This window comes from Episyrphus balteatus, chromosome 4 (genome assembly GCF_945859705.1).
Source record: "Episyrphus balteatus chromosome 4, idEpiBalt1.1, whole genome shotgun sequence".
In the NCBI taxonomy this organism is placed as follows: Eukaryota; Metazoa; Arthropoda; class Insecta; order Diptera; family Syrphidae; genus Episyrphus; species Episyrphus balteatus.
Window position 1 is genome coordinate 66,257,979 of NC_079137.1, and position 27,125 is coordinate 66,285,103.

General features: G+C 32.7%; 1 protein-coding gene across 6 annotated transcripts; it reads right to left on the reverse strand.

The window, feature by feature from the left end:
* Nucleotides 1–26,966, reverse strand: LOC129917957 (uncharacterized). 6 transcript variants are annotated; one of them, XM_055998219.1, is made up of 10 exons: nucleotides 26,574–26,965; nucleotides 25,141–25,271; nucleotides 19,407–19,797; nucleotides 11,900–13,006; nucleotides 7,622–9,979; nucleotides 7,445–7,559; nucleotides 4,293–5,699; nucleotides 3,738–4,040; nucleotides 450–892; nucleotides 2–236 (listed from the first exon to the last, which is right to left on the reverse strand). In XM_055998219.1, exons 3-10 carry the CDS (start codon nucleotides 19,440–19,442, stop codon nucleotides 207–209), a joined length of 5,799 nt encoding a protein of 1,932 aa, XP_055854194.1. In that variant the 5' UTR covers nucleotides 19,443–19,797; nucleotides 25,141–25,271; nucleotides 26,574–26,965; the 3' UTR covers nucleotides 2–206. The 6 variants fall into 6 exon arrangements, with proteins under 6 accessions (XP_055854196.1, XP_055854194.1, XP_055854195.1 ...); XM_055998220.1 differs by having other exon boundaries at nucleotides 463–892; nucleotides 7,445–7,562; XM_055998216.1 differs by having other exon boundaries at nucleotides 7,445–7,562.
* Nucleotides 26,967–27,125: the final 159 nt, after the last annotated feature.

Sequence of the window (27,125 nt, forward strand, 5' to 3'; positions counted from 1 at the left end):
TTTCTTTTTTTTTCTCTTTTTATCATATTTTTAAATAATGTACAATTTGTATCTAATGCAATATAATATATAAAACAAAATATATCTACTCAAATGAAATTTATCTAAATTTTCTTAGATTTGCATGCACCAAGTGGGTAGTAGTAGTAGTAGTAAATAATATTGTGGTGGTATTTGGACAAAATTTCACATTAGAAAAATTAAAATTAAAAGAAAATTTGTCCGACTTTTACGTTCTAGAATTAAAAAAAAAAAGAAATAATTTACATAAAGAGACAATTTTATATTAAAGATTAAAAATGGTTTTTGTTTTAAGTTTATAAACAAAATAAATATACATTTATTATAATCAGTGCCAGAGAGTGAGAAAAGAGAGATAATTAAAGAGAGAGAGAGAGAGGAAGAAAGGAAAGAGAGAAAAAAACCTTTAATTATTATTATTTATTTACATCAGTCGCTGACCTTCGGCGTTTTTGATTTTGACTCGCTGCCGTTGCAACTGCTATTGCGGAAATTGTTCTCTGGCTAAGACTTCCGGTGGCAGTGCGTCCGGTGATTTGAATATGCTGTTGCTGTTGTTGTTGTTGCTGCTGCTGTGACTGGTGCTGTTGTTGTTGTTGGCCACTTATCACAGTCATCTGGTGTTGTTGCTGATTGGACTGTGATACTAAATTTTGTTGATGCTGTTGCACAGTCTGTTGCTGTTGGTGTTGTTGTTGCTGTTGTTGTTGTTGTTGCTGCTGCTGCTGTTGTTGAGCAACAGCGGCTACCTGAGTTAATACCCTCTGCTGTTGCTGTTGTTGTGCATGCTTTTGCAACTTTAATTGCAATTTTTGCGTCATTACGAGGGGTGTGGCAGTTAAATTTGCAGTCGTCGTTATTGCTGAGGAAGCTGTGAATTACATATTCATTGCAAATAGTTCTCAAATGTAAATATAATAATAATAATGGTTGTTATTAATCAAAATTTTTAAATCTTTTTAATCATTCTCAAACGTTTTTACAAATGGGGAGCAACTAACATGAAATACATATATTATACATTTTATGTAAATGCTTGCTTTTATATTTTTAATGTATATGTATAAATTTTATGTTGTAAGTTAATTATATAGGTATTGAAACACTTAACCCTTTTTCAAAGTGCAGAATGAGGATAATTGTAACAGCAGTAAATGGAATAAGTATAAATAGTGAACGATGAATAGATTTGTTTTTTATTATTATTTTTGTTTTCATTATGTAAATATGTAAATACAATTGCATAAGCAAAAACCCGGTTAGATTTATGGTTCACATTTAATGAGGGTCCAGGATTGTGTACACTCTAAAAAGGAATTTGCAAGAAGGGTATGTGTTGTTTTAAATATTTAACATTTTATAGAAAGCAAATATTTTTTGAGAAAGAAGGAGAAACATTGATCCGCAACATTGATTTTACACGTGAATATTTCGAAATTTTTGCTAAAGACTTTTACGAAAGCTTCCCTGTTTTGTATATCCTTTAATTTCGTTTGGCTAAAACCCCATATAATTTTTGCCCCTTTCCTGTTTGTAATTTTTTGAAGAAACTTATTATTTTCTGTGTAACGCGATTAAAGATTTTTCGGTAAGTAAGGAAGTGAATTGGAGAGACAAAATTAATTTATGGATACAATTTATTTTCTGGCTGCGGTGTAGGTGTTCACTTAACAAGGACAAACTGCCGCAGATTATTTTAAAGGGATGTCAATAATTGCCTTGGAAAAGCAATTGTGAATAAGTGCGATTGTCGGTTAAAATAAGACGGAGTCAATTGGGGATGATTTTCTCCCGAAAAATCATGGCTCCAAATTTTTTGAAATACGCAACGGATTTTGTTAATCGATCATAAAAAAGGGTTTCAATAAAACCGGTGAAGTCGGAACTTTTTAATCTGCTCTCGTAAAATTATCGAATCGGTTCTTAATTTTAAGGCCCAAGTTATAGCTATCATTGAAATTCATCATTGAAACAAACCAGTGGAGTGGTTTTTGACAAGTCAGTTATAGCTATCATTGAAAAATTTACATTTACATTGGATGAACATTATAGGAGGCTATAATGTATGGCTCTCGCAAGTTTCACTAGTTAGAGCTGATCATTGATATAAAAACTGACAGATGAGAACAGATAGAGATTAGAACATCTTCAGTAAAACGATTTTTGTTCCAAATATGGAAACGAAAATCAGCTGTTCATTGAAATCAATTTCAATCAGTGAAATGATAAAATTGTATTTTAAGAAAGGTTTAAATAAAAGTCAATTATTTTTTTAAGTTAAAATTATTTATATCATTATCTTTATGCTGATACCCCTTTTAACCATTTTTGTTTGCTTCTCTAGCTTAAAATTGCAAATGAAAAATTTCAATGATGCATTTCAATGATAGCTATAACTGGCTTCTAATTTATTTTTTGGACTCTGCCTTTTCAATGAGCCGTAAACCAACTTTAATATTATGCCTCGGCTTTATTTTTCTTTGTATATGCAACATTTGTTACTGCCTTGAAAAATAGTAACTGTTTAGTACAATTTCTTTTTTTTTTCCTTTCTTCTTTAAATCAAGTTATTTTAATTTCTATTGATTGGAGGAAAAAAGACGTGAATTTGATTTTGTAGAAAAACTCCCATATTGCATTAATTATCCTACTTTTTAGAATTAGATCTATCAGTTCACCAAGTACTCGTAAGCTATTAAGATTGAGATTGTTCAATCTGTCTGCAGTTGAAGTTTTTTTTTTCTGAAAGTTTGTATATGTTATCCAGTATCTAGATGAACTGATTAAAAAATGCTCTTACAAAAAGTTTAACAATCTATTTGATCAGAAAAACCAAAAGCGCGGAAAGCAATATCCGCATTTGATGAGTGGTATTAAAAAAGCTTTTTACAAAAATCATTCGAACCTAATCTGCCTTGAAGCTTTTTTCAAATTTATTAACACGCCATTAAATTTAAAGCCGCTAATTAAAATGGAAAATTTTAAATGTTGTAGATATGTGATTGTACAGATTTTTTTTTTTATGGCTATTTTAAATATAATGGAAAATGAATAAATTGGGTCTAAACATTTTAAGAAAGCAAAATTAAGAACACATACAGCAAAACAACCCAATTTTATATGAAGGTAATGAGATTAACCCCATCATAAAAAGCTTAGTTTTAAGAAACAGCAACGACGTCAATAAGAAAATCGATCTAAAGCGAAGTGAAGGAACTATCAACCCTCGAAGTCGTTTGTATCAAAAGAGACTAACAAAATTTTTTGATATTGAAATTTTTGTGATTCATTTACTTAAATGCGAACATTTTGTTGATATTCCCAACACAATTTAATCTCATTTGTATTCATAAAAATCTTTTGCACTGCAGTGAATTTTTTTAAGTAAATAATGAGGATTCCACATGCAATTTGCAAACTTTTTATCTTGAAAAAAAATTCTCAAGTATTTTTGCACTATTAAAAAAGTTTTTGTATAAATAACCCGACCATGAATCTGACATCTGTACTCCACTCAAGAATTGTGATTAATGAATTCAAAAGGCATTTCTTCCTTATATAAAAGCTTCAGAGTTCGCTGTTCATTTGAAAAAAAAAACTCTTATTTAAAAGCAGACCCTCCCTAAGCTTACCATAAACCTGCAGAATCCTCCCGGTTTAATTTCTTTCATATTCGAAATTTTTTTTTTGTCTACTAAAATCTTATAATTACTCACAGGTGATTGGCGTTGCTATTTTCAGCGTTGATCCAGCCAAACTTCTCTGCGCCGCAATCAATTGACGATTAGTTATTTGTTTGGCACTAACAACTTGTATATTCCTCGGCCTTCCTTGTTGTAGTGAATTCAACAGCTGTATTGATTGCTGAGTAGTATTTCCAGTTGTTTGATTTCCAGATGAACCTGAACCACTTGTTGCCGAAGTTGTATTCCCTAAATTAGCACCACCAAGACCGCCACTGCCTGAGGTACGGATTGTTTGAGTGTTTAGATTTTTAACACCAGATGCAACTAATTGAGCTGTGGGTAAAAGATTTTTTTTTTCGGGCGGGCGAAAGAAAAACGAGAGAGAGAGGTGAAGGATGGGTTATGGGAATTGTTTTTTTGTTGTTGTTTTAGCAAATGGTTAGCAATGTTATTATGATGATTATAAAATATGGTCCCAAAATGCGAACAAGCAGTTTTGTTAGCGCAAAAACACAAAAATATATATAAAATCAAAGGGACAAGCTTAGTTGGAAGCAATGTATATTTGTGTGTTCAAGTACTTACCAATTGGCAATGATAGCATGGATCCGCCAGCAGAGTTTACACCCCCTGAACCGGCATTTGTAAGTACCACAGTTTGTGTACCTGTCGCCGATGCACCACCTGTATTACCTCCTCCCATATCTCGACTGTTGCCACCACTCTGCAGGTTATTCACTTGCGTTGTACTTGTCACAGGAACTGATACCAATAGACTTCGCGTCTGCTGCCCAGTGCTTTGCATCTGATTCTGATTCGAACTCTGCTGAGCAGTTATGTTACCACCAGATAATTGGACTGAAATTGGTTGTGTCAGTCCTGGGATTTGCACTTGAACATTTTGCACACCAGGAAAATTGGCCCTCGCTCCTTGGAGCGATGACAAATTTATACTCTGCAGGTTGAGAGTGGCAGTTTGCTGCTGTTGTTGTTGTTGCTGTTGATGGGAAATGGGAGAAGGTGATGCTTGAGGCGGAGGACTAGACATTGGCGATATCGACGCAGCTGGAGATTGGGCATTTGAGATTTGCTGGACAAGCGCCTTTGTCAGATACTGCTGTTGTTGGTGTTGTTGGGGCGAGAGACCTGCTCCGGGACTGCTGCCGGTGTTCAAATTTGTACTGCCACTATTCAGTCTTTCGAGAAGCGCCTGATTCGATGAGATAGCAGTGGACGTCGACACACTATTGCCAGATTGTGAATGATCACTGCTGGGCGATGGAGAAGTGCCTACCAATGCATTCAGTCCTGGCATGGTGAAATTTAAATTTGTTCCACTCGAAGTGTTAGATGCATTCGAATCACTACCCGGAGACGGAGCAGCTGTACCCACAACAGTCGAATCTCTTCGCAGTGCACTGGCCGTAATGACACGCTGTCCCCCGCTATTACTAAGAATTTTGATGCTATTGTTGTTGACAGTCGCACTGGCATAGCCAAAGTTTGCGTTTGTCATGATGGCGGGAGGTGATGCTAGCTGCGATGCTAAGGCAGACATTGAAACTCTAACATTTTGAGGTTGACCGGTTGTGCCGTCTTGATTTAGCCCAACTGCTATGACATTAGTTCCACCATGCGAACGCTGTCCACCACCATGAGGACCACTCACAATATTCAATTTACGGAGATTTGAGTGGATCGAGTTCTGGAGAACTTCGTTGGGTTTGCGTTGCATTGTTTGTTGTTGTTGTTGCTGCACAAAATTATCTGTTTGTTGGTGGGTGGATTGTTGTTGTTGGTGGTGCTGCTGCTGGGGCTGATGTTGTACTAAGGTAACTGTTTGTTGTTGACCCGTTGAGGTGGTAAAGGTCTTGCTGGCAACGGGTGTGCTTGTCATTGCAGCTGGCGCACTATTTAAAAGACTGAGAATGGACTTGTGTTGCTGTTGTTGTTGTGTTTGTTGTCCACTATTTGAGGATTGTTGTTGTGTACCTGGTAATAATATTTTAAATTAAATAAAATATACAAAATTGAAGGACATAATCAAAGGGAGAATGAAATGCTTGAAGTACAGCTATGGACAAAGAAATAGCACACTATTGAGAAAAATCATTCAATTTCAGATATGTGGAATGCTTTTTATAAATTTTTTTCTTTGGGTATATTGTCGAAATGAAGGGATCAAGTCAATAAAGACTTAAAAGAAGCGTTATTTTCAATATTTATTTATTTGTGGACACAGAAATATTTTATTAACAAGTGTTAAATAAAAAATTAACTGCGAGAAAGGAGAATTATTTTCGATCTTCAGATTCAAGGGAAAAATTCTTTTCAAATAGCTTAAACTCTTAATTTTTCGAGTAAATGGTGGATAGTGCAGTTTTGAGCCGTTTTTTAAGTTTACGCGTAAAAGTTCGATGTAAAAAGCTTGAAAATTACATGTTAAAAACTCACTGATGTTAAAAATAGTAATAAAATGAATTTCTTTAGAAAGCCAAAAAAAAAAACTGAAATGATTGAATTCTTTTGTTTTTTTTTTCAACTATTTGGAGAAAAAGAAAAACATTACAATTTTTGATGGTTACTAAGTTAATTTTATTAAATTTGGTTATCATCGTAAGCATCTTAATTCAGAGAAAATGCTTGACATCGTATGCCGTTCAACGTAAAATAAATGAGAATTAATTCCTTGACCTTTCAAATGTTAAGGGACTTGCACCAAATTTAAATTTTTTGCAATTTGGGTTGATGAAGCGGGCAAATTTAATAACCTTAAAGTTTATTTGGAAAGGTTTCCAGGTTTCATTTCAGCCGTGTGCAAAAAAAACATCACCTTTTTCAATTAGTCCACTTTTTTGCTCAAAATTATGCCAATCTCCAATGCCCTCTCCTGACAGGAAGTTATTTGGTAATTTGTCAGAATTTCGCTGTAGAAAAATGGATGCAAATAATATGAAGAAAAAGGTGTTCTGTAAGGTTTGCAATAAATTTTGTATTGGATTTGAGGAGCACAAAATTCAACTCTTCGAAGTTTATTGTTTGTGCAACTGGCATTTTATAGCATAGATAATTTCACAGCTTATTTCGAATGTCAAATCGAAAACGAAATTTCTTACAATTTGGTTACAATTGGTTAGGTGGACAATAGAACCATATTTGGGATATAATGCATCAAAAATAGAACAAGATTGGTTTTCGCACGAAAAAAACCATGTTTACACCTGGCCAGCTCAAAGTCACGATCTTAACATCTATGAAATGATATCAAGGTTAAGATTGTGCAAACGAAATTCAAAAATTTAAACAATCTTTGGGCTGGAATTAAAGAAAGATGGTATCCTACTCCAAAAAGTAGATGTCAGACGTAAGTTAAAAGTTTACCAAAGAGGTGCCAAGAAACTTTGAAAAATTGTAGTCAACTAACAAAGTACTAACTTGGTTATACTGAATTTATTGGAATTTCTGCTTAGAAATGATTTTGTTTTTTACGATTTTAGGAATGTGTTTTATTTTTTTGTCCACAAAAAAAAAGGTATTCTCTACAAATTAAAATTTTTAAAAATTGAATTGAAACGAAATACTTTCTAATTTATTATTGTTATGTGTCCTCATAAGCGAATTAAAAATTATATTATTCAAGTTCATAGGTCCCAAATAAGTCCAATTTTTGTATTTGTGCTATTTCTTTTTGCATGGCTGTATAAGATTGTTAAAAAAAAAATCATCTCTCAACTCACCCGAATTTTGTTGTTGCTGCTGTTGTTGCCACTGATTTGCTGTATGGAAGTTGGTGACAAGAAGTTGCTGTTGTTGTTGTTGTGATGTAACAATAGAGCCAGCTTTTAATTGCGCCTGCTAGAACATTTTTAACATATAACTCCAGATTACTTACAAAACTCTTTCCACACACTTACCAAAATAGGTCCACTTGCTAGTTGCGATCTAAGAGCCGAATTGGCTGCCGATATCACTTGAGTTTTCTGCTGCTGATGACCACTACTTCCCGAAGCCGATTGTATCGTTAAACCTGATGTTAGTGTTTGATTCCCTCCTCCGCCCGCCGATGGCTGTTGCTGTACAAACACCAACGAACCATTACTTAGACTCAATTGATGCGTAGGATGATGATGAGTCGTTTGCACCTGAACTGTTGCACCATTCGCATCAATGTACTGCGGCGGTGGCCCTTGTTGCTGTCGTATATGTTGCACTGTGCCACCGGCTGTTGTAATACCAACAATATTCGCTCCCTGGAGATTAATGTTCAAATTTTTGGCCGATCCCACTGTAATCGACTGATGGTGATGATGATGCTGTTGTTGTTGCTGCTGCTGTAGACTAACATGCTGCTGTTGCTGATTTTGTTGTTGAATAGCCACAACCAACTGCTGTTGCTGTTGTTGCTGCTGTGGATTCTGCTGTGTATGATGTGAATGCTGATGCTGGGAATGCCCCGACACCGACGCAACTTGGTGTTGTGCTACAGCAGCAGCCGCCGCGGCCTGTTGCTGGGCAGCAGCACTTGCAGCTGCAGCTGCTGCCAGAGCAGCCTGCTGCTGACGTTGCTGCTGCAGGAATACCTTTACCGCCTCTCTATGCTCCGCAGACATTCCCGTATGGGAGATCTTGACAGAATGTTTAGGTATATAATGCCTTATTTCGACCGCTTTGCGGCCCTCTTCCGTAAAGATCTCCCTAAACTGCTGAATGTAGCGGTGCGCATGTGTCCGGGTACCCAACGAAAATTGGCATGCCTCCCCATTTCGCTCACCCACACGATAATCACGATCCACATACAATTCACCTAGGTACTCGGAATTCATCGGCCTCTGATAGATGGATAGCTTAATGTGATAAATAACGCTGCGTCCTTTATTATCCTTTCGCTCTGTCTCTAAAACATATTCCTCAATCAATTCCGGTTCACAGTCTGTTGTATTTTTCGGCCATTCACATTTTTCTGCGTATTTCTCCACATCTATACTTTCTGGGATGTCCAGAGGTGGATAATCTAGGTTGGGCGTACGTGCTCCAACAGCAGTTGAGTTAGAGTTTGCATTATTTTGTTGTTGATTACTACTATGACTATTGCTACTACTTATATTATTACTATTACCACTACCACTAGAGCTATTATTGCTACAAGTTTGTCCACCTGCTGTGCCATAGGAGAAGGCGTTGCTGCTGCTACTCTCCATGCCAATGCCACTGCTACTACTACTGCCAGCAATTGTGCTATTATGCAACTGTCTTGGTTGTTGTCGTAGCCTTTGCAAATAATCACAAAGTTCCAAGCCGTAATTATGCGTAAACTGATCGAGTTTTCTTTTCCGATTGATGGCTACTTGAGAGTATTTGCGCATTTGGCGGCGAATTTCATGCGTATTGAACATTTGCCGGACGAATTGACTGTTTATCTCTTCCCGGCCAATGCTGGGGTCTGGATCGAGACAGAGTGGCTCTGCGGTTGCCAGCACCAGTTCGCTTTCGAGCTGGAGCCTCTCCTCGTATGTATGCAAATTGGCCCGCTTAGCCAATTTTTGTACATCCGAGTAGATGGTGTCGTTGGTGGGCCTTAACAGAACATGATAGATATCACAGCTATTTGATGAAATTGGAAAGGTTTGGCGAAAATCTCTTATTTGACAGATCACACAACCCGAATAGAAGACATTGGGTGACCGGCTCTCGAGGAGATCGGAGAGGAAGCTTGGCAACTGGCCACTGTCGATGCATTGCAATAGATTGTTTACTTCGTAGGGCCACCGGAACACTTCGATAAGGTTGGCATCGTCTTCGGTGTCATCGGCAGTGTCTGTAGTTGTTGTCGTCGTCTGTGTCTGCGTCGTCGTCGTCGTCGTCGTTCCATGAAACATATCACCACCTTGTAGAAAATCATTTTCGTGGCAATCTTCATTTTGCAACAGATCTGCGGGGAGGGAATTATTGTTGTGATTTATATTGATATTTACACTTGAATTGAATTTTTGCTGTTGCTGCTGGTGTTGTTTGTTGAATCGACTAGAAGGGGAATTATTGTTGTTGATGGATGTTGTGGTGGTGTACGATATTGATGAGGTTGATGATGATTTGTTGTAATCATTTGATGAAGATGACGGTGTATTGTCATCCGATGATGAGGATCGTTTGTCGTCATGATATAATGCAAGCGAGTATCCTTTATTGCCCGGATAGAGATTAACGACGATTTTGTTTAGTTTTTCACGTTGCACTAGACGTTCCAGAACAAAAGAGCGAGTTCGTAGTCTTACCTATAAACAAAAAAAAATCGTGAAAAACTGATTTTACAAAAGATTAACTTTAAAAACCAAACCATTTTTAAACCACATAAGTCTTGAAAAATGTACTTACATTCTTGAAAGGCCAACAATCATATAAGTGGAGTGCCGTAAGACTTATACCTCGGAATCATGGGAAAGCCAATGAATCTTTATAAAAACTTAGGAAGTGTATTTTTAATAGTATAAATGTTACGCTCTTAATTTTTAAAAATTTGTATGTATAATTAGGTATTTTTTTCGGATTTTTTTTTCTTTATTTATATCAGTTTAAAGTTATATTTTTGAGAGGAAAACTATGAAAACTGGAAAACTTGATTTGTTGTGAAGGGACAAAATGGGACAATAGCAGGTCTTGGGTGTTTAAAGGCAAAACTATTGCAACTATACTTTTCAAAAGGTTTTCGGAGTGTTGAACTTGAATCCGAAGTCAGAAAAATCCAATCAGCTCCCGTTTTTTTTTAATTTTACCGTTAGAAAGTTAAAAAAAAACTTTGTTTACTACTTTTGAGGTTATGCTACGTGAAAAAAATTGTTTAAACATAAATCGTTTTGGTTTCTAAATTGTTCTTTGAAACAGATTATTTATAAGAAAAAGCTCACTAAAGAGGTTTACCATTGTAGATTGTTAAAATTTTGTTTTTATGAAATTGATTGATATCTATGAATTCATCAACAAATAACTAATGCGTTTTAAAAGTTTTTGTTTTAGTTGTTTTTTAAACAAGCTGTTGACCGAGAAGATATTTAAATAACAAAACAAAAATTCAGAACTTATAGCTAAGAATACGAACTTAATACATTGTAAATTTCAATCTCAATCAATCTCATGTCAAACATAGTAAAATCATTGTTTTAATTGTGGTCTTATTTAGCTTTTTAAATGTTTTTGGCGTTTGAGTTGTTTTTTTAAACAAGTGTTAGACAAAGAAGATATGTGAATAACAAAACGATTTATAGTCAAGGATTATAACTAAGAATAGTGCGAGATTCTTGTTTCTATCGGAAGTCTAAGATAATATATCATAGCAATAAATAAGGTTTATTTTGCATTTTTAGCGTTTGTGTAAGCTTAGGCGATATGCAAACAATACAACTTTTATTCTCAGAACTAATAGTTCTAGATTAGAACTAAATACACAGTAAATTTCATATTTCTATTTTTAGTCAAATCTTGAGAAATCATAGCATAAAATAAGGGTTTTATTCAAAAACTCAATACTTTGACCTTAAAATTTTTGCATTATATAAGCTTTAAAATGTCATTTCAAACAAAATTATAATAACATAAAAAATACATTTCCCAAAAGTTCGAATTCGGATAGCGGGGAAGCGACACAACTTAAAATTAAATCTCCATAGATATAACTACAATTCAAAAATGCATCCTCACAAAGTTTTAGCAAAATCAAAAATGAGACAGCAATTCCGATTGGACGTTTTCATATGGAATGACTAAGCGGTACAGTAAATTGTGGTTAAAAATTGAATCGTTTATTTTCAAAACATGATAAGTCTGTTTTGAATATTTTATGTCAAACCCACAAAAAGGATTATTTTATTTATTCTTATGAATTCAAATCTTAATAAATAGGTACTTTGATATATAAGGACAATATTTGCATTCAAAGTAAAGATCAATTTTGTAAAATACGAAAATTTGTTATCAGAAACTTTTTTGAGCAAATGGACTTATAATGTTATGAAAATAAATGATTCAATGGTTGTAATCGAGAGCGGTCAAATTTTTTTTTTAACTTTGTTATTTGAGGTTTTAGTAATGCAGTCCAACACTTGTTATATAGATTCATTGACTTCCCATGGATTCCAAGGTTTTGCAAATTGTATGCCAAATGGCACTCCACTATATGAAAAAATGTTAAAAGAACCTACCCCAGTTTGTTGTGCGATATTCAAATCATCCTCAACCATTTCCAAATACAATTCCTTAAGCTTGTCCTGCAGGTTAAAGAATTTTACCGAACTCGAAGAACTTGAGTGAGTCTCACCACTGCCTGATTTGACTGTTACCGTTGTTGGTACTGGTGGTTTCATATTGGACGACGACGAGGATGCTGACGATGAAGCTAATGAAGATTCATATCGACTACTATTGCTCCGATGATGGTGATGATGCATTCCCATTTGAACACCACTACCACCAACCATTGATGATGTAGATGTTGCTGAAGTTTTTTGCCTTTTACTTGGCGATCCAGTCGCTGTGTTGCTGCTGTTGCTACTGCTGCTGTTGTAGGAATTCGAAGATTGCCGTTTTTGTGATGATGCTAGAAATGTAGCTGTTGATCCGCCTCCAACGCTAACTCTACCGCCCCCAACACCACTACCACTTGCATTTCCACCGCCACCTCCAGATATCGTTGTTGTTATTAAAATATTTGTATTGGGGACACTTCCACCGCCACTGATAGAACTTGAAAACGTTGATTTCGTTGACGTAGAAGTCGAACATGAAGGTGGCGTTGAGAGTAACGTATCGGGTAATGCAGGCGACGGTGATGTTATCGAATTGAGATTCGATATGTGTGCCGGTGATAGCAAGGAGTTTTCAGCTGACGACGACCAAGTGGTGGCGGGTGTTTTTGATGGTTCAGCTGTAAGAAGGCTTTCGCTGAGTGATGAGCTTGTATAATCTGGCGGTGAATCGGCGCCATCGAATATACAATATGGCGGTTGACTTGGTATTTGATTGATGTTATGCAGGAGGCTTGAATTGAGGAGACTATGACTGGATTGCTGAATATTTGGATAGGGTGGTGGCGGAACTTGATGGATACGGGTTGTTGTTGTTGTGGTTGTCTGCTGTTTATGTTGCTGCTGCTGTTGCTGAGGTGACGGGGAGGGGGTTGAAGATTGTGCTGACGTGTGTGCAGCGGGATGAGGAGGTGGTGGCTGTGCCGCTTGATACTGTGTTTGACGGAGCACATTCGACGAGTTGTTTGAGACCTTTAGTCGCAACAGGGCGTCGTTAATTATAAACTGAAAATAAAAACAAAACAAATATGTTTTAATTTTAGATCAGAAATGCAAAATATTATGAAAAAATCGGAACAGAATTTCAAATTTTAAGTTGATTTCTGTAATCTTTTTTGAGTCAACAGAAAAGCTAAAAAAAGAAACTGTCAGGTTAGACCTTGTATATTATGGTAAATAGTTTTTGAAAAATTAACTTTAATATGGAAAAGATTCTCGCCCAAAATTTTAAATAAAAAACACTGTATACCATTTTTCTGTTATGCAGTGTTAAGAAAAGTTTAGAGCCCAGTTGTGTTACAACCCTTTCGAACACTTCACGCACGATGTTTAATTTAAATCTATGAACCACGGACTTCATTGTGGACATTACTTTTTTGACTTCTAATGATTGCAATATTGATTCTGATTTATTATTATTTGGCACGAAAACATTAATTGCACTCTAGAAAAATTAAAAGTGCAGAAAATAATTAAAATGGTTATTTTTAATTCATATTTAAATTGCGAAGAAACTTAATTCAAAGCAAAACATAATGACCTTTCAAACTTAAGTTATAAATAATGGTAAAGCTTTTCACTGAACAGAAAGATTTTAAAAATTTATTTCAAACAAATTGTGTGCCCAACTCATAATGATGGAAAATTTCGATGAAATCATTTACCAGAATGAGGTTATTGAAGGCGGTGGTATGCAAAATATTATTAACATCAAGTTATTAAAAACAGTTACAAGAAAATGAGTACAGACAGTGTTTGTAAGTGGTTCGGTTTATACGAGTTTTTTATGTTTATGTTTGAAATCATGGGAAAACACATCAAAGACTTGAAGATCTTACAAAAGTTAACATAAACACTTTTCAAAATAGATAAAAGTTATGCATAAAATTACTCATAATTTTAAATTGGTTTTTTAATAGTACTTCATTAATTTTAAGCAATGCTTGTATGTATATACACAACACGCTGTTTCTCTTCGAAAATAGTTTGGCCATAAACTGACTTTTTTCAACGGCAAGGTTTCTAGAGTTACTTATTGTAACGTTCTCTGTTTGATGAGAACTTGAGAACCCATTTCAAGATAGAATTTGAAAAGTGCTCTAATTTTTAGACTGAATCTATCCGCTGTAGTATTTGCCAAATATCAAAAATATGTACGCGCCAAGATTTAGGTAAAAAGAAACAAATATAATTTGCCAAAATTCTGTCCGCAGCTGGAATTAACTTTTATTCTTATCGGCAGCTGCATATTGTTTTTGTAATACACGTAAACTCCAACTGCGGATACAAATAGCATTGCTACAAAAACATTGAACTAAAAAATACAACTCGATAAACTTAAATATTTGACGAAATCAATTTTGCCAACAAAATTTAAGACATGACAAAATGTGACAATTTCATCGATAATTACGAGTATTTCATCATTTACCCTCGATTTTGGTGGAACCCCGTGTCGTAATGGTGGACAACTGTAATAATTGACATAGAACGCTTAATATTATTCTTACAAGACCTTTCCCTTCACAAATTTATTTATTATTTATTCATTTTCACCTTTAGTTTTTTAAAGATAAAAATAAAATATTTTAAATAATAAAATATTGTAAAAACAAAAATTATATCAGATTTGGGCGTATCTTAGCAATAGGTAGCACAGTGAACCCAATGCAAGTGCTACTGATGTTCTAAATTTTCATAATAAATAGGTACTTGATCCAACTTCCACTCATCTCAGGTTATTTTAGTAATTTCATAAGTGAAGAAAATGACCTTTAGTAGACCGAAATACGCACCAATGTTTGTACTATATATAACTTGTACAGTATAAAATGATTTGTGTTTTTGATATGGTCTTTGAATGGAATGTATTTGATATACAGGTCTTGGAATCAAAGCTAGGATTAGAAATTTAATAAAATCGGTCAACGCGTAAGACGTCAACCATCTGACTTAAAAATGATGTCAAAATATTTTCACAGGGTGGAATGTCGTGTGTGGGTTTTGTTTGACATTAACGTTGAGTTGATAGAGTGGAGAGAATCCCCGAGTTCATCGCAGGCCACCTGAGATCTGAATTTTCAGAGGCTCTGATTGGTCATATGTCATACAAAGTTAGGTGGCATTTAGTTACGTTTTTTGAAATTTAGTTACGATTTTCAGGTGGAAATTTTTATCTGAAAATTCAGATGGGTGTGTTTGTGTTGGTGAAGTTGGTAAACGTACCAAATGTGCTACACACCAAAATTGAGCTTTGTGATTTTAATACAAGTTATAAATGGATTTGTTTATATTTCTTTTGTGTTTGGACATTTGTTGCGGTGTTATTGTTATTTGTTCATATGATGTTACAATGCATATGTAATTAACATAATTTGTATTCTTCCTTCGCATGTTTATGTGCAGAAATGGAATAATGAAAATAAATGAGGAAATAAAAAAACTTTATGAAGTTGGGGACCAAAGCAAAATTAAACATACATAAGTGGATAGCAGAAAGGGATTTAATGAATTCAACAAAATAATTTATACAAATACTGAAGTGATCTCACTGGAAATATTAATAAATAACTCTTTTTATACAATCTATTGAACTACTTTTATTATCCTAGAAAAATAAATGTTCTTTTTTTTAAAGTCAATGCAAGTAAAGAAAAAAAGTAGATTCTTCGTTAATGTCACCTGAAATTTAGATGATTTTTTGCGTTCAACGTCAAAAAAAAATCTGAACTTAAGTTCGGATGGTGCGTTGAACCCGGCCAATGTGTTTAGTCCGAGAAAAAACGCAATGACGAATTTCTTTGACTGTCTAGTCCTAACTTGACAATATGAAGTTTCTTTTTAAATGTTTATTAAATATACCATAAAAATGACTTGGGTCAAGATGAGTTTTTTTGATGATACCAAAAGTTATACATAGTTCTAGACGTTTAATTTCTTTGCTTTAAACTGCAAGATAAAATCGAAAACTCAAACTTTGAATGTATGTTTTGGCCAAAAGAATTTATATAAATTAAAAAAAAAAAACAGAATTTTTGTTATTAGGCTAGGAAGATCTATAAAGTGCTTGCTACTTTTGGCTACTTGGCTTCATAATTATTTAAATGAATGTATTGTTACATATATCAAAAAACTTCCAAACGGTTAATGTTACAACACTTCACTTTCAAACAACATCCAAATGCCTCCACTAACAACAACAAGCCTTCGACATTTCATACATACATATAGTTCAAGAACTTTTTAAAAAATAACAAAAATACATGCACACCAAAAATTGATGTTGACTTTTTTTTTACTAAAACTATGTCAATAAATTTTTAAATAAAAATAAATTTATTTAAAAAAAACTTTGGGGTACCATTTCAGATACAATTGTAATCGCCCGTGTTCCGCAATTCGACCAAAAGTGAATTGAAATTGCTTTTCAATTTCACGTAAAATGAAATTGCATGTTCTACATTTCAATCGAAAACTTGTAAATAGCTTCGAACTGTCAAAAATGAAGGCTAATCCATTTGTATTTAACTGCATGTGAAGCAAATTATTGCTACATTATTACAATTTATAATAGACAAATAAATCAAAGTGTAAAATATAGAATGAGGTGGTGAACACAAAGGCAGTGCGCAATTTATATTTCATACATTATGTTTTATTTTATGTGTTTTGTACTAAATTAACAACAAATAAAATTTACAAAACGCTAAAAATATAAGTTTTAATAATATTTTTGCCAAAATTTGCAGATTGTTTGACAAAGGCACTAATTTCACGAACAAAAACAAAGTGATTTGAATTCGATAAGAAAATGAACACCTAATTTTACCTCCGGCGAGTAAATTCCCATGAGTGAAATGCAGAACATAGGTGAATAGTTATACATACATATGTATAGGATTTTGTCTAACAAAAGTTGTTATTTTTAAATTTTATAAGGCCTTAAAAACCATAGTAGAACATAACTTTTTTGCAATTTTTTTAAAACGGACGAAAATTAATACCTATTAACTATGAAAATATAAAGTTTTCTTAGAAAAAATTTTTTCTGCCCAAAACCCCAACATTTTATTTCAAGAGGTAAATACATATCAATAAATATAAAATATGTTTTTATTGAATTTTGAATTTATGGATACCTCATTCATTCACAAAAATGATTGTGGGAAAAAAAATTAATATGTATTTGTGTAAACAACCAAGACATACCATTTTTGGCAAAAAATATCACACGTAATATTTTTGTTTACTGTTTTGTGACGTCAAACTTTTTTTACAAAACATGTTTTATCTTCGTTGTTTTGAAATATGTACATTACAAACATTTTTCAATATCAGTTTTGTTTAGGACATCATTCATCTGATGTGGAAATGAACAACTTTAATTTCAGAAAAAAGGCAATCCTCATACATGCATTATTTGATTGAAAGTTGAATTCATACAAACAAATCTATTCTAAACTATTCCAGACATTCTCATAGGAGAAAAACATTTTTTCCAAGTACATATCAACAAAAATGATTTTCTGTTATCCAAAAAATTCATACTGTTTGTTCAGTTCAACAATAATTACACTGTGATAGTTCGATTTTGCAACAGAGCGGAGACACATCGATTCTAGTTAATTCGAGTGTGCTGAATTCAGTGGTGGCAACCGTTTTAAAAGTTTGGCTCAGGTTTTCGAGATATTTTGAAAATAAAATCTTAGGTCGGGACTATTAAAATGCTGATAATTTCGAATAATTAAGTTCTTTTAAGCAGTTTTTAGTTTAGAGAAAAGCTATTCCTGTATATAGCTATATGTTTAACACTATTCCAACCTAGATTGTTATGTTTCGGTCGCTTAAAAAGCATTTTTTAAACAAAATCTTCACTTTTTCATGTTTTTTTTTTATTTTTTTGACTTTCAAAACCTTTAATATGGATGCAATTTGAGTTTAACATTGATTCAGGATATTTTATATAATTAACATAGCATATAATTCCAAAAATTAATAAAATACTGCAAACCCGAAAAAGTTCACTAGTGAAAATCAGTCTATTAAGCTACGGAAATGTATTAAATAACACTGGAAAGCTAAATTAAACTTTTTTTTGCCACAAGAACCAAAATATACTTTTCTGAAGGTGAAAAGGGTGCTGAACTTGAATCCGAAGCCATAAATATTTATTTGGCTTCCTTTTTTAAATATTACAGTTATAAAAGGCAAAAAACTTTATTTTGACTGCTTTTATCCCGGCATGATGTAAGTATATAAGAACGTTTTTTGTTCTTCCAAAAACTGTTTAATTCATTTATTATTTGATATATCTTAAGCTTAAGCAAAAAATACAAAAACTTAACTATCTTAATCTTAAGTTCAATTTTTGACACATTTCCGAAGTTTAGTAAGCTGATTTCCACTACTGAACTTTTTGAAATTTGCAGTATATTATTGGAACTAAATGCTATGAAAATAATATAAAATATACCGAATCAATGTTAAACTCAAATTGCATCCATATTGAAAGCTTTGAAAGTCAAAAAAATGAAAATAAAAACATGAAAAAGTGAAGATTTTGTTTAAAAAATGCTTTTTAAGCGACCGAAACATAACAGTCTAGGTTGGAATAGTGTTTAACATATAGCTATATACAGGAATAGCTTTTCTCTAAACTAAAAACTGCTTAAAAGAACTTAATTATTCGAAATTATCAGCATTTTAATAGTCCCGACCTAAGATTTTATTTTCAAAATATCTCGAAAACCTGAGCCAAACTTTTAAAACGGTTGCCACCACTGAATTCAGCACACTCGAATTAACTAGAATCGATGTGTCTCCGCTCTGTTGCAAAAAAAATGTTCTAAAAACTATCACAGTGTTATTATTTATCAAAGAATGAAAGTAGGTAAGTAAACAAGCTGCATTTTTCTGTGAAGGTCAACAAGCAATTATCTCTTTAGTTAGAAACTACCATATTACTTCTGCATCTATGAATATATTATACTGACAATGTCATGAAATTATACTTTTCCTTCTTCAAAAATCTTAAAACTAACCAAACCACACAACACCATTTAATTGCAACCTACTTGAGGAATACAAAAGTTTCCTAACCAATCTAATACAATATCAACAAAAAAATAGAAAAAAACTGTCAATTTAGATTTTAAGGTTTTAAAATGAAAACAAAATCTTCCCTATCCAAACCCATCAAAGGACATTACAAAGTACACATCTTTTTCATTATTTCTTCAATCTTGTATAACAACAATGTTGTTCAATTTTTTAATAAAAAAAAAAAAATGTTGTATAATTATTCATCAAAATAAAAACAAATCCCAAAACCTTCCACCAGATTCCTAAAAACAAACTCAAAAACATTATTAATAACAATTCTCTTTAACAAAGTGGTTATACTTACATCAGCTTCTTGACATGATGAGTCCAAGCTTTGCATTGTGCCTGAATCCTCCACATTCAATCTAATATTATTTTTCACCTTCTGTCGATTGTTTTCGTTTTTTTTTTGCTATTTTTAACTTATTTTTTTTTTTATTTAACTTTTTTAAGTTTGTTTAACTTTTGGGCTGCTGGCTACTGTTGATATTCCAGTAGTGTTCTTCTTGGAGTTTCACTTTTTTTCTTTACTTTTTTCTTCTTTCACGATGATGATGATGATGGTGGTGATCCTTTCTTGGGACTGCTTCTACTCTGACAGTCTGTCTTACTTGCTCTCCTTTTTCTTCGTCGTCGTCTTTGTGTCAGTTTATAATTTTCCTTCTTTCCTCACTTTTTTCACCACACAAATTATTCTGTAAAATAAAAAAACATGAATTTGATTTATAAATTAAGAATTTGTTATTACTTTTTTGTTAAAAAGTCGCAACAAAAAATTATTAACAAATTTTCCTCAGAGTGAACTTAAATTAAAAAAAATGGGTAATCTTTTTTGACAGGAGTCTCTTTAAATCAGTCAAGGAAAAAAAAAACACCTTTAAAAGACGACAAAAAAAAGTGAGAAGGAAGAAAATTCCCTCGCCTTTAAAGAGTGCGAGCGAAAGTGAGACAGCAGGGCGGCGGAGGAGGAAATTATCCCATTTGCATTGAATTTTTTGTTTTTTTTTTTTTCTTTCGTTTGTAAGAAAAACTAAATTTTCACACAAAAAAAAATTTGTTCACTTTTTCGTAAACAATTATTTTTTGTATTATTGTAAACTTTCTCATTTCTCTCTCACCTGTAATGTAGTAGATTTTTATTTTATTAAAAAATTATATCCTTCTAGCTACTGTTTTAAATGTGTGTAGGGGGAAAGAGAGAAATTATAAAAAAAAAAAACTTTTGCCAATGTTTGGCATTTGACACACAAAAAAATTGTGTTGAAAAATATTTTAATTTTTTATCTTTTTTCTTATCCGCATTTAATTGCGGAAATTTATTATAAACACTTTATCATTATTCACTGGATTGTTTTTGTTTGGTAGATAACATTTTTTTTTTATTTGCATTTTTATGTTGCGAATTTTTTAATTGAAATCATTATTTTTTTTTCTTCTAATTTTCGAAAGAAAATATTATAACCAAAATGAATAATGGGAGGGAGAGAGTGAGATAGAACTGAAGAAAAGAGATTTTTCGTTTTTGCTGTGTGTGGCTGGATGACATGTTTTGACAGTTGTAGATGGGATATTTTTTATTTTTTTGCTTTTTGTTGTTTTTTGACATTTTATTTTGTTTGTCTCATTTTGTAGCGTATAGTTTGAGAATGGAAGTGGTTAAGAGGAAAGAGAAAAACCAAGTGTGTACGGCACGTGCGAGAGGAACGAATGGATGTAATGAGGAATGATTTGGTATAGGGGGTACTAAGAAATTAGCAGTGGAGATTGAAAGTTTTCAGACGGGTGACAGCTGATTTTGTTTTGTCAACAAAAACTTACTGTTATACAAAGTGAGATAGGGTGTTTTATGAAAAAAAAAATAATGGCGGACTTTTTTTTTATGGGAAATCTTAGGTCTGTTTGCGTACTGCCTAAAACAGAAATATTTCTACTTTTTCCAACATTTTTAACCGAATTCCTGTTTAGGTACCTTGGAATTGTGTAGTTTTGTACATTATTTTTGACAAAAGTAGAAATATTTCTGTTTTAGGCAGTACCTAAACAGACCTAATATTGAAACGAACTACGGCATACGTTCGTTAACGTATGGTTGCTATGTGTCCCTATTTTTTTCTACTGATTATATAGAGAGAGCAATAGTCAAAACTTTAACGTGTGATCGTAATCGTGTGCGGTGATTCGACCCCAGATTTAAGAACAAACTGTCACCAAACGACATTTGTCAATTTATAGCTGTCAGTCGCCATTTTAATTTTGATTGTGCATTTTTTTTTTTTCATTGACGTAAGCGTTCAGGTTTTACTCAGAATTTTTGGTCTATTTTTTCTGAACAAAAAAGATGCACAAATTTTGAGGCTCTGAACGAAAAAGAAACACGATTTTTTTTACAGTTCAGAGTCTGTTCAGAACTAAAATATAAAGACCTCTTATTAAGAAATTGGGAGTAATTGTTTTGTTGTTGTAGGCCAATTTTCTTAAGTTCGAACAATTTTGAAAGGTTTCCGAAAGTATACTGTTTATTTGAGTGCAGTTCTCAGAATTATTTAATCAAGAATTTATTATTTTGAATGAAGTTATGGGATAGAATGGATTTTATAACAGTTCAAAAGTGTTTATCGGATATGGGGCAGAAACAAAGCAATTGCACAAATTGATTTTTGAATTAATAAGAATCTTTGGAGAGTTTGGGGAGAAGGGAGGTTACGGTAGACCGACTTTTGTAAATGAAAGCCTAACAGACTTAAATTACAATACCATACATACTTTGCCATGGCTTGAGGTCAATAAGTTATTTATGTAAGTTATTTATGTAAGCAACTCCTCGAAATATGACCACAAATTTGAGGAGGATCGTGAACAATTGGATAATTTCAATGCTAAAGCTTTTTTTACGAGTCGATGAATTCATAAAAAAAAAAAATTAGGAGCCGAGGTTAGGTCTCTATGGATAGAAAACCGAAAACAAATCGCTTTTTTAGGAAGATGAAAAAACAATATACAGATAGTTAAAGTTGACAAATATTCACAAATATTTGAGAGTTGAAACATCTGGAAATGCTACAAAATGAGATTTGGTACAAAACAAATTTTCCAAATCATTTAATAATTTGAATTTTAATTTAATGAATCTTTGAAGTTGATGGTATTCAGAGAATATGATATATTTAGAAAGAAGAGGGAAATAAGTTCGCATCAAAATTACACATTTATTTCCCTTTTACTTCGATGCATTATTTCCTTCTCCGTATTTTTTTTCTTCATTGAACAACTTTTGAGTTATTTTGTCTATCTAATGCTTTATCACATATTCAGTATTTCATTTGACTTGAACAACTTCAGATTTTTTGATTGCTTAAATTAACCATTTAACAATAAATCTAATAAATTTAAGATAATCAAAATATTTGCTCAGCCACTACCAAAAAATTCTGTTTAGGGCCAGCAATTTGATAAAGATAGTTATGAAAACAAATGAACACTTTTTATTTCTGAATTGATGAATGAAAATACCTTAGTTACGATGATATAATTAAAGATGATGAATGTTTAAGTAATGTAATAAAATTAATTATAAAACTTATGTATATATTTATAAAATAAATCAGCATACAGCACCTTGTTTTTCAGAGGAGCTGTCTCTTCGGAAGAAGAATCAATTTCAAATATTTGGACATTTTTAGCTGTCAGGATAAGTTAAGAAAATTCAAAGAATTTCTTTGGACAGAAAGAATAAGAAGTTATCTGTGTTTTTTCTTTGCTGTGAAACACTACATTGGATTTTTATGTTTTGTTCTTTGTTGTGTTTTATTTTTTTTTTTTCTTTGGGTGCATCATTGGGAATATATTTTGCGAGTCTGAAAACTGCACAATTTAATGCACGGAAACAAGTGAAGAAAGACAAAGATAACAAATGTCAGCTAAAATGAAGCTAGATTTGCGTTCACCAATAGCTGTTTTTTCGGGAGACTTCGAAATCAGTAAAAAAATTAACACACGACTCAAAAAACAAAAACTTACTGGGATTTACTTCACCCTTTTTCAGTTCCAATTAATTGGGCTAAGTGCTTTGAAACAGTTTAAAACTAAATTCGATTCTTGATTTGTGAAAGAAATAAAACAAATGTCAAAACTTTTCACATGATAAATTATTTATCACAACCCAATATTCTTTTGAAAAAAAAAAAATAAATAAATAAACAAATGAAAAACACAATTAAAAAAAAAAAACAATCTCAACTACACCCGAATTCGAACCTAGGCCGGTGGGGTAAAAGCAACCTTCTTATTCACTAGGCTAGTTCGAATTTGCTTATTAGGAAAACTTTTGTTCATATAAGCTGTTTTTCTCACAAATTTTTTTTTCATTTAGTACTTTTTAGTACACATTTAATTATTAAGGCATGCATGTCAAACTTGCGGCCCACAACGAGTAATTTTGCGGCGCTCAACATTTTTGATAATTTTGAGCTTAAAGCCTGGTACACAGATCCGAGCCAAATTTTAGGTCCCATACAAATTATCGATAAGATGCTTAAGGTTATAATTTATATCTCGTGAATTAGGAAACGAATGTTCTGATTTAACCCAACGCAACGGTAGGTTAAATCATGAATGTCCTAGGATGGCATTCTTTATTATTTTTTTTTTTCATAAAAATAGAATAATTGTCAAATGATATGGAAATAAAGGCATTCGAGTTTTAGTGCGACTCCGAAGTAAGTTCCAAATTTTTATGAAGTGGATATGACCGAATTTCAAAAGTCTTTGTCAGTCAGATTTAGGACAATTTAAAACCACCATATAAAATAGCTTGCGAATTTCACACAACCTTCTGATGCAAGCAGATATTTTTATTGGTCTGGTGAAAAAATTAGAAGTAAAGAAGAGATTGTAGGTATCAGGAAGAAAACATTAATGTTACAATTCTTCTTATTTTAATAAATCTGTTTTATAAAATTCTAATTTTACTTTCTTGCGGCCCATACAAATTAAGATCTCGCTGTTTTGGCGCCTAGTAACCATTGAGTTTGACATGCCTGGCATATGGGGTGCCTGTGAAGTGATAAAATGAAAATTCGCTGTTAAAATTGAAATGATATTATTTTTATCACTTCACAGTTTCACTTTTCACATATCGGAAATTGACCCCCTAAGCCCTAATATCTCAGAAACAAACTTTTATATTACAGAAAGTACACAGACGTATCCTATTTAACTTTATATTAAAAATATTAAGGGCATTTGTGTAATAGCGGGAAACCCAGGTAAACCTTGAAATGGCGATGAACTTATGTCTGTAAAATTAAACTGTCAGGGGTGGAATCGCATAAGGTGATTGGTGATAGTCACTTTTGTGACAATATAAAGTGATCACCCCAGATTTTTAATGTGAGCTTTTTTCAGCTTCTTCTTCTTCTTTCTTTCATCCAGCGCTGTTATAATTTCAATATTAAGGGGATCATAACCCTCCCATTTTAATGCTTCACACTAGTGATCTCCTTATGGGGTTCAATGGGTTGACATCAGAAATCTGCGTAAAACCTTCCGGTTTTGTATTTTTAAATATCTGGTGTTTTTGGATGTTCTTATAATAATTTTATTGCTTGTATTTTTTTTAGCAAACTTGATAAATTTTTCTAACGGATATGATGCAGAAAAGAAGAGGGCAAAATTTAAAACAATTTAGATAAATGTTAAAACCGTTTTAATGGGAAGTTACTTTGCTGAAAAAGCAGTCGTTAAAATTTTGATCCATTGATTTCTATTTGAATTATAATATTGGTATTTTTTTTTTTTTTCCTTTCTTATAAACGGAGCACGAAAAATATTATGCATGGAAAAATGTTTTTTAATGATTAATGATTTACTCAAAAGAAAAACGTTTTTCACATTTTCAAATTTTCAAATTAAGACAATGAAACGCCTTCGGACTTGCTAGTTTTAATAAAAAAAAATAAAAGCACCTAACATTTTTATCTAACACACAAATAAAATTGAAATTTGAAAATGTTAGGTTAACTTTTTTATGAAAAACTTACCTGCATTAATTTAAAAAATATGTTTGTTATTTACAAAAAATATTTTATTCCAATTCCAAAATGTTCATTCCGTATTCCAATTATCATAAATTGGAAATATAACACTTTTGTCTATGCACCATGTTACATCCCTGCAATTATATCAATTCCATTTCATTTCTCCTTGACAAAAATAAAATTAAAAAAAAAAAAAAACAAATCCCTTTGAATTCGTTGGAGTTTTTTCGTATTCCCTTTCGCACGCGAAACACACACCAACGAATTCACGACCAGACGAAGGAGGACGACGGACCAGGGATGGGACTTTTTGAAAAAAATGTAGAAGTAGATTTGAACAAAAAACGCAGTAGATTCATTTTTATCGCAGTAGATTTTTATATTTTTAGAATTTCATAAAAAATAACAAAAACTAAACATTCATTTCTTTTTAGAAAATATAACAAAAACGGACCAAAGCAAAAATTTATGCATTTTTGTATTAAATATACGTAAAAACACACGTTACGTATTAGAATGAGATTGACTGCATTCAGAATAACGATCAAACAAATAAAATAAATAATATGCTGATAGTATTTTTACATGAGATTCACGTGGAAATTTTCCACACGAAACATTTTTGTTCGCATGCAATTTTAATAACGGCAAAACTAGTTTTTTGTTCGCCACTAAATTTTACCTCGCAGAGTGTTGCCAGAATATTTAAGAAGCAAGGAGCCGATTTTGAAAAATCTTGGAGCCAAAAATAGCCTTTTATATGGCATACAAAACGCATATAGTTTTGTTTTGCTATGAGATTTTTGATTTTTTTTAATTTTCAGAAAAATTTTGGATATCAGACCTTGAGTACAATTTTTTTTTCATACCTATTTGATACCTATTTGTATATTCTGGTTTTTATGCTCATTGACGGGCATGAAATTAAATTAGTAGTAGTTAATAATGAAAAGTGTATGCAAATTGGTTATCTCTGTTCACATCTTTAATGGATTTTTGTTGTAAAATGCTTTGATTAAGTCGCCAAGTTTAATATTAAAAGGGCCAAATTCCGATAAATCGGAAATAAAAATTTTAAGTAGCGGGTGAAATATTCAAGGAGCTTGTTTGGCGATAAATAGCCGGCTCTGGCAACACTGCCTCGCACATTACCTGAACAAAATACGAGGAGTTTTCTGAACGTCAACAACTTTCCTCATGGAACTCATAATAGAAATAAAAGTAATATTCCATTTTTTTCGGGTGAAATCCTGTTCACATGAAACTCACAATAGGCTGATAATTTTTTTTTGTAAAACAAAAAGTGCAGTAGATTTTATTTAAAGGCAGTAGATTTGTTTCTTGAAGAAAATGCAGTAGATCTACTGCAATTGCAGCAAAGTCCCATCCCTGCGACGGACACCCCACTACTATTATAAATTTCAACTCAATTTTACCCAACACATATAAATCCATTCGAACTTCAACTTAATTTAATATAGTTGACCCGTTCGCACTCGAAGTACACAAATGCATTGCTTGCCAAATAAACATATGATAATGTATAACCATCTCTGTCATAAGGGGGGCACGAATTTCATTGACAAGAAACGCCGAATATTTTCGTTCTCACACACAGAGGGGCGACAAAAATTTTCACTTTTTAGAAACTTTTTCGCACCACAAATTTGTTCTCGAGCGAATATTGAATTAAATTGGCGAATTATCACGTTTGCCGAGAAACATAATTTTATGATTATACGCAAATTTATTTGATGGATTTTTAAGTTTATTTCTGGAGAAAACCACGGAGCGAAACAACGATCAAATTCTCTTTAAAAAACTAATACGTGTATGGATGTGTGTGTGTAATTTTGCCGTGAACTGTCTGAGATGAAACACGTGTGCATATGGGATTTGAGGTAGTGTGAGTGAAATGGAATTGAAGAGAGTACGAATGATAAGGTATAAGGAAATGTCAAATTGGAGGGAAATTATTGAGATCTGTT

What these genes read in the sequence shown, in the direction of transcription:
- LOC129917957 (XM_055998216.1), bottom strand. Translation starts at nt 19,442, where the DNA reads ATGCAAAGCTTGGACTCATCATGTCAAGAAGCTGAT. An exon ending in GCAGCAACAACAAAATTCGG is followed by an intron (nt 5,700 to 7,444) that starts GTGAGTTGAGAG and finishes TATTATTACCAG; the next exon opens with GTACACAACAACAATCCTCA. An exon ending in GCCGAAGGTCAGCGACTGAT is followed by an intron (nt 237 to 449) that starts GTAAATAAATAA and finishes TTTTAATTCTAG; the next exon opens with AACGTAAAAGTCGGACAAAT.